The sequence below is a fragment of the Dipodomys merriami genome, unplaced genomic scaffold (genome assembly GCF_024711535.1).
Source record: "Dipodomys merriami isolate MVZ:Mamm:240054 unplaced genomic scaffold, mDipMer1.0.p SCAF_7, whole genome shotgun sequence".
Lineage (NCBI taxonomy): Eukaryota > Metazoa > Chordata > Mammalia > Rodentia > Heteromyidae > Dipodomys > Dipodomys merriami.
Window position 1 is genome coordinate 73,297,490 of NW_027206290.1, and position 10,221 is coordinate 73,307,710.

Consider the following 10,221-nt stretch of genomic DNA (forward strand, 5'->3'; position numbering starts at 1 on the left):
ACACACACACACACACACACACACACACACACACACACACACACACACACACACACACACACACACACACACACACACACACACACACACACACACACACACACACACACACACACACACACACACACACACACACACACAAAGGGGGGTGGGGTGGGGGACTTGACTCCCCAGGGAATGCCACACACCTTCCCAGGTTCCCTGGGGCAGTCCCTGACTTACCAATGTTCTAACCCAACATTAGGGAAACACTCTCCTAGCTCCTCCTAGTTCCTCTAAGAACAAACACACAGACATCCTATCTGCTCATTGGCTAAGAATCATAACAATCCCTCAAGAGATACAGGATTTCCGTGCTTGGAAGATGTTTTCTTGTCTAGTCATAGCATTGAAGAGGTATAGAAATGGTCCTTGAGGTTATCTAGGAAGGCTCCATCATGTCTATTTACAGAGATGAGAGAAAAGAAGCTCAGAGACGTCAAGTGGCTTGCCCATGGCCACACTGTAAATGGAAGAGTCACATCTCAAAGCCAGCCAGGATTTTGCACTCCAGCTGATTCTTCCATCCACATCCAGGGGATTCCTAGCCTGTTCCTTCACCACCTAGTAACTATTAGTGGTCCTGGGAGGCTTTAGCCCACAGGGACTTTGAGGGTCAAACAAAGGTGATGAATCTGCTTTGCAGGCCAAGCTACATCTCAGGGTTCTGGGCTAATCTTCAGATTTCCTTGGCTAGAAGGGCCCAGAGGTCAGCAAGCTCAACTGCAGACAGTACATACATTTCCTCCCCACTGCTCCTAAGGTGACCACAACCCCACCATTTCAGCCCACTGACATGCCCCTTGCATCGGTATCCAAGCACACAAAGCCATCCAGCCTCTCCCATTGAATTATTCAAGGGACAGCAAGCTCACTTCCTTCTCTGTAGCAGCTCCCGTCTTTTCATTGTAAGAGATTTGTCCCACTTACTCACTAGGGCCTCAACGCAGGACCACAAAAGGTGGGGTGGCCACCGGATGCTCCTTCTCTAGTTGATGGTTTCACTGCCCCCTCTACCCCCATTTCCATGGGCCAGCTGGAAGGTGAAACTGAACAGAGCCATCCACTCTGGGCTCAGGCAGCCAGCCTCAGCAGACACACTGGGGAATCCTTCTTTCACCTAGTTTCTGCATCTCAGATGCAAATGGGCCAGACAGGCAGGAAACAGGTCAGGAGTTTAATGCTCTTACTCTGAGCCCTGGCTGCCTAGAGGCCTGGCTTTGAGACCTGACCATCCCTGCTCTGTTCAGTTTGATATCTACAGAATGAGCAAAATACCTGTGGTGCTAAGTCCCTCATGTATGGTCCACATTCAGGTCTCCACCTGCTTCTGTGAGGTTGGCAGCTGCAGTAAACAAACCTGCAGAGGAGTGCAGCACCTCACTCAAGGGCACACAAAGAAGAGGAGGGGGTTCTGGCCTCTCTTATCTGCTCACCAATTGCTTCCTTTTTCTAGCCTTCTCTGTCTGTTCTCAGCAAGCTTTTTCCCATCCACCCTTAGCCTGGAATGCTCTTACTACAGTGCCTTCTTAAGCTGGCTCCATGTCATCCTTCAGCCCCAACCTCCTCCTTCATACACTCCTGGCACTTCTGCACTCTTATGGTGATCCATGCTGTGCTGTATTGTATAATTACTGTTTGGCTCCAGTCCCCCAAGGCTTTTCTCTTTTCTCCTGTCCACAGCTATATCTCTAGATCCACACCAGCATGCAGCAGGCTCTAACTGCAAGAGTCCAGGAGAAAGAGACCAGCCTGCTTCAAGCAGAGGAGGATCTACCCTCCAACACAGACTTCATGGCAGAGCATGCAAATGCACTCAGAAATACATCCCACATCTCTTGAGAATAACAGTGATCTCAGCTACTACCAATGTCGGGTTACTACACACACAGTAGTATTTGTACACATGGTCTCATTTAATCCTCAAGGTTGGAAGGTGTCCTACTTTTTACAAAAAACTGAGGTCCAGGGGTTGGGAAGTTGCCTCAGTGGTAGAGCGCTTGCCTTGCATGCCTGAGGCCCTGGGTTCGATTCCTCAGCACCACATAAGCAAAAAGGAAAAAACTGGAAGTGGTGCTGTGGCTCAAGTGGTAGGGCACTAGCCTTGAGCTGAAGAGCTGAGGGACAGTGCTCAGACCCAGAGTTCAGGCCCCACAACCGGACCAAAAAAAAAAAAACTGAGGTCCAGAGATCAAACAGTCAGGAAGATCCAATAGTGGCCTGAGGCTTGTGCACGAAGCCTTTCCCTCTGAATGAGGTGATAGAAAATAAGGCTCAATCTGACCTAACTAGGCTCTGGCAACCTGTGAGAATCTGGGCTCAACCACTCAGCCTCCTAAGAGACCACTCTCTCTTCTAAAGGGTCTTGATTGCTGAGACTGGGGTTCTGTGCTCTGCTTGGCTTCCTGGAGGGCATCAGAAGACCCTGAACTAAGTGCTGTGAGCCCTCCTCCTTCACCCATGGGAGCAGTATGGGGGAGGGGTTCAGGTTCTGGTTGGAAGCAGCCCAGGCAGAGTATGGAAAGCAGCTCTGAGCACCCAGGTGGCCAGCCCCACCCCCCGCCTGGCACTCTCTCCCCACCACTAGCTTCAAGAGTCCCTAAGGGCTAACTGATCCCCACATTGTCAACCGGGGCAAAACCTCTGGGAAGATCCATCCTGCTGTGTCACAGAAAGGGAAACCAAGGCCTGCCCTGGGGACAGATGAGGGCTCAAATAGTAGGTTATTTGGCTTCAGACAGCCCCTATCCTAGTCCACAAGAGCTTTCAGAACACATGCTGGAGAGTAGATCCTGAGGGAAAATGGAGAGCAAGAGACACCCTGTGCAAGATCCCAACACTCTCAGGAGGGAGAAAGCCCTTTGGCCAGGAAAACCACCAGAAGTGCTGGGGGAGGGAGGGTGGAAGGGGACAGACTAAGTCACGGGAGAGCTGTTAACACAAAGGCACTCTGGCCATTGTGCCAGACCATCAACTAACACACCCCTCTTCCCAAACCATGCCCACCAGAGGCAGTAAAGCCCAGAAGATTCTAGCCTTCCAGAGTCCAGGTCAACACATTAGAGCTGGAATGGGGCTACAGCTGCCATGGTTCCAGGTAATCAGGCAGAGTGCTGGGCCTGCACTCAGAGGTGTTTGTGTCCACTGAAAGAGCCAAGGCAAAGCCCACTGTCACTGGGCAGCTCTGGGGTTCCCCACCAGCCCAGAGGGAATGAATGCCCCTTTCAGGAGGAACATGGAAAGACGTGGCAATGGCCATGTGGGGCCCAGGAGAACGTTGCGTGAACAGGCCTGTGTTAGCGAGGGAAGGAGACAATATCCTGGGATTGAGGAAGCTGCCTCTGAACCGGTTCTCCCACGACATCATCCTCCAGGCTGTGGGACCGTTAGACCGGGCGGAAGTGGACTCCGGCCAAGGGGATGTTCCCAGATGTCAGAATTTCAAACAGGACCCGCCCTAAAAAGGCAGGCGGGGTCAGGCCTGGCCAGGGAAGCCCTGGGTACAGACTGGGGATGGTGCTCGCCAGGGGATGGATAGCCACAGGTTTCCAGGACAGGAAAGAGCGGGGAAGGCTGGGGGAGGGCAGGAGAGGGGGGAGGGAGGGACGGGGCTCTGAGCGCAAAAACACATATCCATCCACCCACTCCTTCTAAGCATCCTCCAAAGTAGTTCCCCAAGGTCCCTGCCCCCAAATCGGAGTCCTTTGGCCACTGTCCTATCCAAGTCTCCCTCCCCACCTCTACCACCACCACCACCCCCGGCCCAGGAAAGGGATTACAAATAATGAGGGGAAGGGCTGTGGAGAGCCCCCCATCAACCCCAGGACCTTTTCTCCAGCGGACTCGGTGTGAATGTGGCCCGCGGGCCGTGACAGCCGGACCCTCCCGCGGCCGCCCCTTCCCCCTCGGTTGCGCCCACCTTGAGATAGTCGTTCTCGGAGCGCAGCTCTTCCAGCTCGCGCACGAAGCCGCCGGGCCCGCAGTCCAGCATCTCCTCGGTGAGGTCGGAGAAGGCGAGCGAGGCACTGAGCGGCAGGCGGCTGCTGCCCAACGACGACGCGGCCACCGACGGCTCATCCGGGGAGGCGGGCGGCCGCGGAGGCTGCTGCGCCGACGGCGCGGGCTGGGGCGGCTGCCCGGCGCGAGTCCCCGCCGGGGCCCCAGCCGCCGACTCGGCGTCGCTGCTCAGCGCCAGCTCCAGGCCCAGTAGGCGCGCCTCCTCCGACGCGCAGTCCGACACCTCGGAGCTGCTGTCGGTGAGGCTGGGCGGCGGCGGCGGCGGACGCGGCCCCGCGCCCGGGCGAGGGCGCCCCTTGGCGCGGACGCCCGTGCGCACCCCGGCCACCCGCGCCCCGGCGCCCCGCGTCCCGGGCGCCACCGCGCGCCCCTTCTTGTCCGGCCGCGCCGAGGACGCGACGCTACAGGCGGCCGCGGCGCCCGGGCCTGGGCCGCGACGGCCCTTGGCCAGCGACCAGCCGGCCACGTCCTTGGGCCGGGCTGGCGACGGCGCGCGGTGGCTCTTCTTCCTCTCCGGGGTGGGTGCGGGCGGAGGGCGGCAGCCCCCCGCCGGGGGTTCGCCCGCCGGCGCCTCCATCGCGGCCTCCCTCGGCCTCAGCGAGCGGCGCGCATGGCCCGGGCCCGCCCGGCCTCGGCGGCCCTGCGGCGGGTCCCGGCGCGGCTCCGGCCGCTCGGGTGGCGGCTCCTCCCGGCCCACCTCAGCCCGGGGACTGCGCTCCGGGCCCGGCCCTCGCCGCACGGTCTCCCCGCCGCTCTGAGCTCGTAGAGAACGGCCCGACCGCCTCCAGGCGCCCCTGCTCCGGCTGCGGCTCCGCCCGGCGCCCGCCCCTTCGGCCTCGCCGCGCCCCCGGAGCGCGCTCGGGCCTCGGCTCCGCGCCCCGCAGTCGCCGTTTCGGGCTCCGAGTCCGGCTGCGGCCCGGGCCCCGGCTCCGCCCGGCGCGGCCCGCCCCCCGCGCAGCCCCGCCAGCTCCCCGCCCCGCCGCTCCGGCTCGGGGGCGCGCGGCTCCGCGAACAAAAGGCGGACGCGGCGGGAGCGGCGGGGCGGGACGCAGGCCGGGAGCGACGGGAGGATGCGCGAGGCAACAGCGACCCCCTCGAGGGTCAGGCGGGCCCGAGCAGCCGCGGCCCGGGCGCCCTCCGCCTCCGCTCCGCCGCCGCCCGCTCCCCTGCGGGCCCAGGCGTCCCCGGAGGGCCCGGGTGGGCGGCGGGAGGAGGGGGTCCCCGGCAGAGGCCGGGCGGACCCCAAGACTCCGGCGCCAGCATCCATGCACACCCAGCCCCTCGCCCCTCGCCCCTCGCCCGTGCTGAGCCTGCGCGAACTCCGCCCCCTTCAGCCTCGCCCCGCGGACCCGCGACCCCATCCCGCAGATGCATAAACTGAGGCCGGGCTCCGCGGGCCCCGCGATCCGCTCGCCCTCCAAGATGAGAACCGAGGTGCGACGCCCCAACCTCGCGCCTCCAGAGCGTGCTGGGGCTGCTTCCCTTCCACTGCCCTGGAGACCCGGGGGGTCCTGGGGGCTCGCCCCGGCTCGGCACCCCTCGACGACTTTCCATCCCAGGCATTCTCCCCGCGCCCCCACCTCGGCGTCAGGCTCAGTGCAATTAAAGGAGACCACCCGTTATGGGGTGTCAGGCCAGTGAATGCTTTAGTGGGTTTTGGCCCAGTGGATGCTGGCTGGGGCTGGAGACGATTGTCAGGACCCCTCACCCCCCTAAGCCTGGGCTCTGGGGGGCGTGGTTTCTTTCTTTCTGGGGCAAGGCCCACCCCACCCCACTCCACCCCCCAGCTCCCGTCCTAGTCGAGTCCCCCAGCCTGTTACCCCTTTCTCACCCCACTGACACCAGCCCTTGGGCTGGCACTCACCCGCAGATGACCCCTTTATCCCACTGCAACCGCTTCTTCCTTCCTCTTTAAATCCCTCCTACCTATTCTTTCCCTCTCTTTGTATTTTGCCTTTTGCCTCTTTTCTTCTTCCTCCTCCTCCTCCTCCTCCTCCTCCTCCTCCTCCTCCTCCTCCTCCTCCTCCTCCTTCCCCTCCCCCTTCCCCATCATCACCACTACTTCATCTGACACACAACACCTTTACACACACACACACACACACACACACACACACACACACACAGAGCTTAGCACCAGATCCATTTCTTTGTCTTTATTCTAGGGGGAGGAGCTCTCCCTCTCACACTCAAGGCTGCTGGGGTTGAGGGCCCTTCCTGCCCTGAGGGTCTTTGTGTTTAGAAGCCAAGAATCTATGTGGCCACTCCAGGGGAGACTTGGAACAATCTGGTGGGGCACAGTGAGGGATCAGGTGAAACCAGCAATACCACAGAGGACTTGCTGCGAGTTGTGAACTGGTTACATTCAGGTGGGTGACCATCCCCAGCTGCCAAGTTGCCCCTCCTATCTGGCCTATGAGAGCCAGGCATTCAAATCCACACCAGCCCTTCCACTTCCATGTTATATGAGCATGTCACATAGTTCAGTTGTTTGTTTGTTTTTTGTCTATCATGGGGCTTGAACTCAGGGACCTAGGTGCTGTCCCTGAGCTCTTTTTGCTCAAGGATAGCACTCTACCACTTTGAGCCACACAGCACCACTTCTGGTTTTTTGGTGGTTAATTGCAGATAGGAGACTCGCATACTTTCCTGCCCAGGCTGGTTTTGAACTTTCATTCTCCGATCTCCGCCTCCTGAGTAGCTAGGATTATAAGTGTGAGCCACCCTGGCTCCACACCTTTTTTCTTTATTATACTTTTTTTTAAATACTTGGCATTTCAATAAAGAATCTCACACTTTCCCTTTTTCTTCTTCATCTTGAGACTGTGTCTCACTAAGTTATTCAAGCTGGCCTTGAACTCTTGGACTCAAGCAATCTTTTGGAATGGCTGGGACAACAGCTTTTCTATGTCTACCACCACATCCACCCAGCTCAGAGGCCAAAGATCTTCTTTTTTTTTTTTTTTTTTTTATCAGTCATGGGCCTGAACTCTGGGCTTGGGCGCTATCCCTCAGCTCTTCAGCTTAAGGCTAGTGCTCCATCACTTGAGCTACAGCACCACTTCCGGCTTTTTCTGCTTATGTGATGCTGAGGAATTGAACCCAGGGCTTCATGCATGCAAGACCAGCACTCTAACACTGAGCCACCTTCCCAGCCCCACCAAAGATCTTCTTATCATGGATTGCCTTTTCCAAAAAAATCAGTGCCCCAGTATCCTGTCCCAGCTGTTTTTCTCACCATATGCTATTGACACTTACTTCTCCAGTCCAACCATCTGTTCCCTGTCCATAAACTGGAGTAGATCTCTTGGACTGCCCCAACCAGTACAATACCATCATGTGCAAAGTTAAGTCGCACATGGCAATATGGCTTTTGCCTGGCCTATCTGCCTCTGTCTGTCTTTCTGTCTGTCTGACCACTCACCCTTATAACCCAGCTACCTGGGGAGGAAGCCTAGACCTCATGGAGTTAGCCAAGCAGCAGCTCTAGCTCTGGTCCCCTGTAGCCACTAGACATGTGGCAGTGACCCTGCAGATGACTCAGCCCTCAGCTTTGAAGCCACCCAGCTGACAAGTAGAGCAGAAATGAGCTGTCTCACTGACCCTGCCCAAATTGCCACCAAGGTTAGGAGCAGCTTGTTACACAGCAATAGGTAATTGGAATGCATGACGAGGTCATAAAGCTTGGATGGTGGTGGATTTGAATTCAAGGCCAGCCAATTCCAGGACTTGATAAGCTACGCCACTAGGCTGCAAATATCCAACTCAGGCACCCAGGGCTTGATGTATAAATCTCTGGTCAAGAGGAAATTAAGCATTAAATGACTGTAAGAATTATATAACAGATTGTAAGAAATGAAGGTGATGATTACCCAAGTAGAAAATCAGTTTCATTTCTACCATTTGGGCTGCTAAATAGACCAAGATGTGGAAACCAAATGGAGACTAACTTGGAAGGTCTCCAAGAGGAGGTCATTTGTTTTTCTAACTAACATAAAACTTGCTGGGTTTCAGTGCCTCTAGCCTATAATCCTAGTTACTCAAGAGCCTGAGATCTGAGGATCATGGTTGGAAGCCAACCCAAGCAAGAAAGTCCATGAGACACTTATCTCCATTTAACCACCTGAAAACCAGAAATGGAGCTGTGGGTTAAAGCAGTAGAGTGCTAGCCTTGAGCAAAAGAGCTCAGGGAAAGGCCCAGGCCCTGAGTTCAAGCCCCACAACCAAAAAAAGATGTCAGCTCAGTGAACATGGATAGGTATGTCTCTTTTTTTTTTTTTTTTGTCGGTCATGGGGCTTGAACTCCGGGCCTGGGCGCTGTCCCTCAGCTCTTCAGCTCAAGGCGAGCGCTCTACCACTTGAGCTATAGTGCCACTTCCGGTTTTCTGGTGGTTTATTGGAGATAGGAGTCTCACGGTCTCTCCTGCCTGGGCTGGCTTTGAACCGCGATCCTCAGATCTCAGCCTCCTGAGTAGCTAGGATTACAGGCGTGAGCCACCAGCGCCCGGCAGGTATGTCTCTTTCTAGTCACCTTTCTCGGATGTTTTCCAGTTTCTTTTACACTTCTGAAACCATACTGCATAGATTATTTTATATTACTTCCTTCACTTAATGGGTGTCAGAGATTTCCCTCCCCCCCATGTTTCTAAGCAGGATGAATGTCCAAGGTTATGTTTCCAGTTTCACTGGACACTTAAGTTATTCCCTGGATATGCTGAGAGTAGTATTACACTTCTGTAATCCCAGCACTTGGGGAGGCTGAGGCAGAAAGATGACAGTTCAAAGCCAGCCTGGGCTACATAACCAGACTTTCTCAAAAACACCAAGGACTGTGAGTGCGGCTCAATGGTAGAGTACTTGCCTGGCATGGGCAAGGCCCTGGGTTTGATCCCCAGCATTTCCTAGAGGGGACTATGGTGGTTCTGAAGAGGCTGCCGGAGGAGAGAGGCAACTGTGGCCTGCAGCCCCCTAGCAGCTCTCACCTTAGTCTCCTGGCCAGGCCTCGTGCTGAGTTTTCCTGGACAGAGAAGCAAACAGCCAGGCAAACAAACATCACTGGCTTCTCAGTGCTCAATGGTCGGGTATAGAGCACTGAACATATGGGAAATAGGGTTGAGAGAGGCATGGGGGAGGGAAGAGGGGCAGCAGGAAGGGGCCAGGTGTGTGACCCCTGGCCGTTTACAGCTCAAACACACATTGCAACAACGGTGTTTGAGGTAACAACAGGGCTCTTCACGTGCCTGCTTTCCCCATAATACAAGTCTGTTGAGCACCCCACACTTCCTGGAGGGGACACTGTCCCAGGACACCTGGCCATGAGCTAGATATGAAGAGAGGAGGCAAAAGTGGGCTCCCTCCAGGTGCCAGTGGCTCACACCTGTCATCCTAGCTATTCAGGAGGCTGAGATCTGAGGATGGAGGCTCAAAGCCAGCCCAGGCAGGAGCATCCATGAGACTCTTATATCCAATTAACCACCAGAAAACCAGAAGGGGCGCATGGTTCAAGTGGTAGAGCACTCACCTTGAGCTAAATTGCTCAGGGACAGTGCTCAAGCCCAGAGTTCAAGCCCCACAACCAACCAAAAGAAATTGTGCTCCCCTTCCTGAAGGCCAATTTCTGAAGGGCTGGCTGAAGGCTCTTGCAGCTTTACAAGTCAACAATACAGTTGTCATTAAGATCCTACTGTGAGCAAGGGACAGCGAAGTAGCCCCTCTAATGGAGCAAGACCCTGTGCCAGCCCCTGGTCTTTCCTTCCCATGATCATCCTCCTGTGAGAGTCAGGAAGCTGGTGGGGCCAAGCCCAAGCTGGGGCTCCCTATGGCATGGCATGATGGACGGGGATGCTCAGCATGGCCTTTTTTCATGACAGGTCACAAAGTGTAATCTCAATGATGGGCAGCAGGGGGCACCTGAGAGCTAGTGAGAAACTCCAGGTGGGAGACAAGGAGCCCAGGACTCCTCACCTCTTTGGACAGATGGAGACAAAGCTGGAGAGCAGAGGGGTAACAAGGTCGTGTTTGTGTGTGTTTGTGGGATTTGAGTTTCTGCTGTGCGATAACCACCGACAGCTCCTCCCAGCTGGCACTGGCCTGGCACAGGGCCAGGTTCCGCCGCCTCCGGGCAGGTATAAGAGCCAGAGAAGAGGGCCTGGAGCCAGAGCCAGA

At 56.3% G+C, this 10,221-nt stretch overlaps 1 protein-coding gene across 3 annotated transcripts in view; it reads right to left on the reverse strand.

The window, feature by feature from the left end:
• Mtcl2 (microtubule crosslinking factor 2) overlaps positions 1-4,798 on the reverse strand; it is a 79,140-nt gene extending 74,342 nt beyond the window's left edge. For 2 of the 3 annotated variants that reach the window (XM_070007253.1, XM_070007252.1), the window contains exon 1: positions 3,959-4,103. In XM_070007253.1, coding sequence (XP_069863354.1) covers positions 3,959-4,030 — 72 coding nt within the window. In that variant the 5' untranslated portion in view covers positions 4,031-4,103. Of the gene's footprint in view, positions 1-3,958 lie in introns of all 3 variants that reach the window. The other variant, XM_070007251.1, reaches the window with a different exon arrangement.
• Between the last annotated feature and the right edge of the window lie 5,423 nt (positions 4,799-10,221).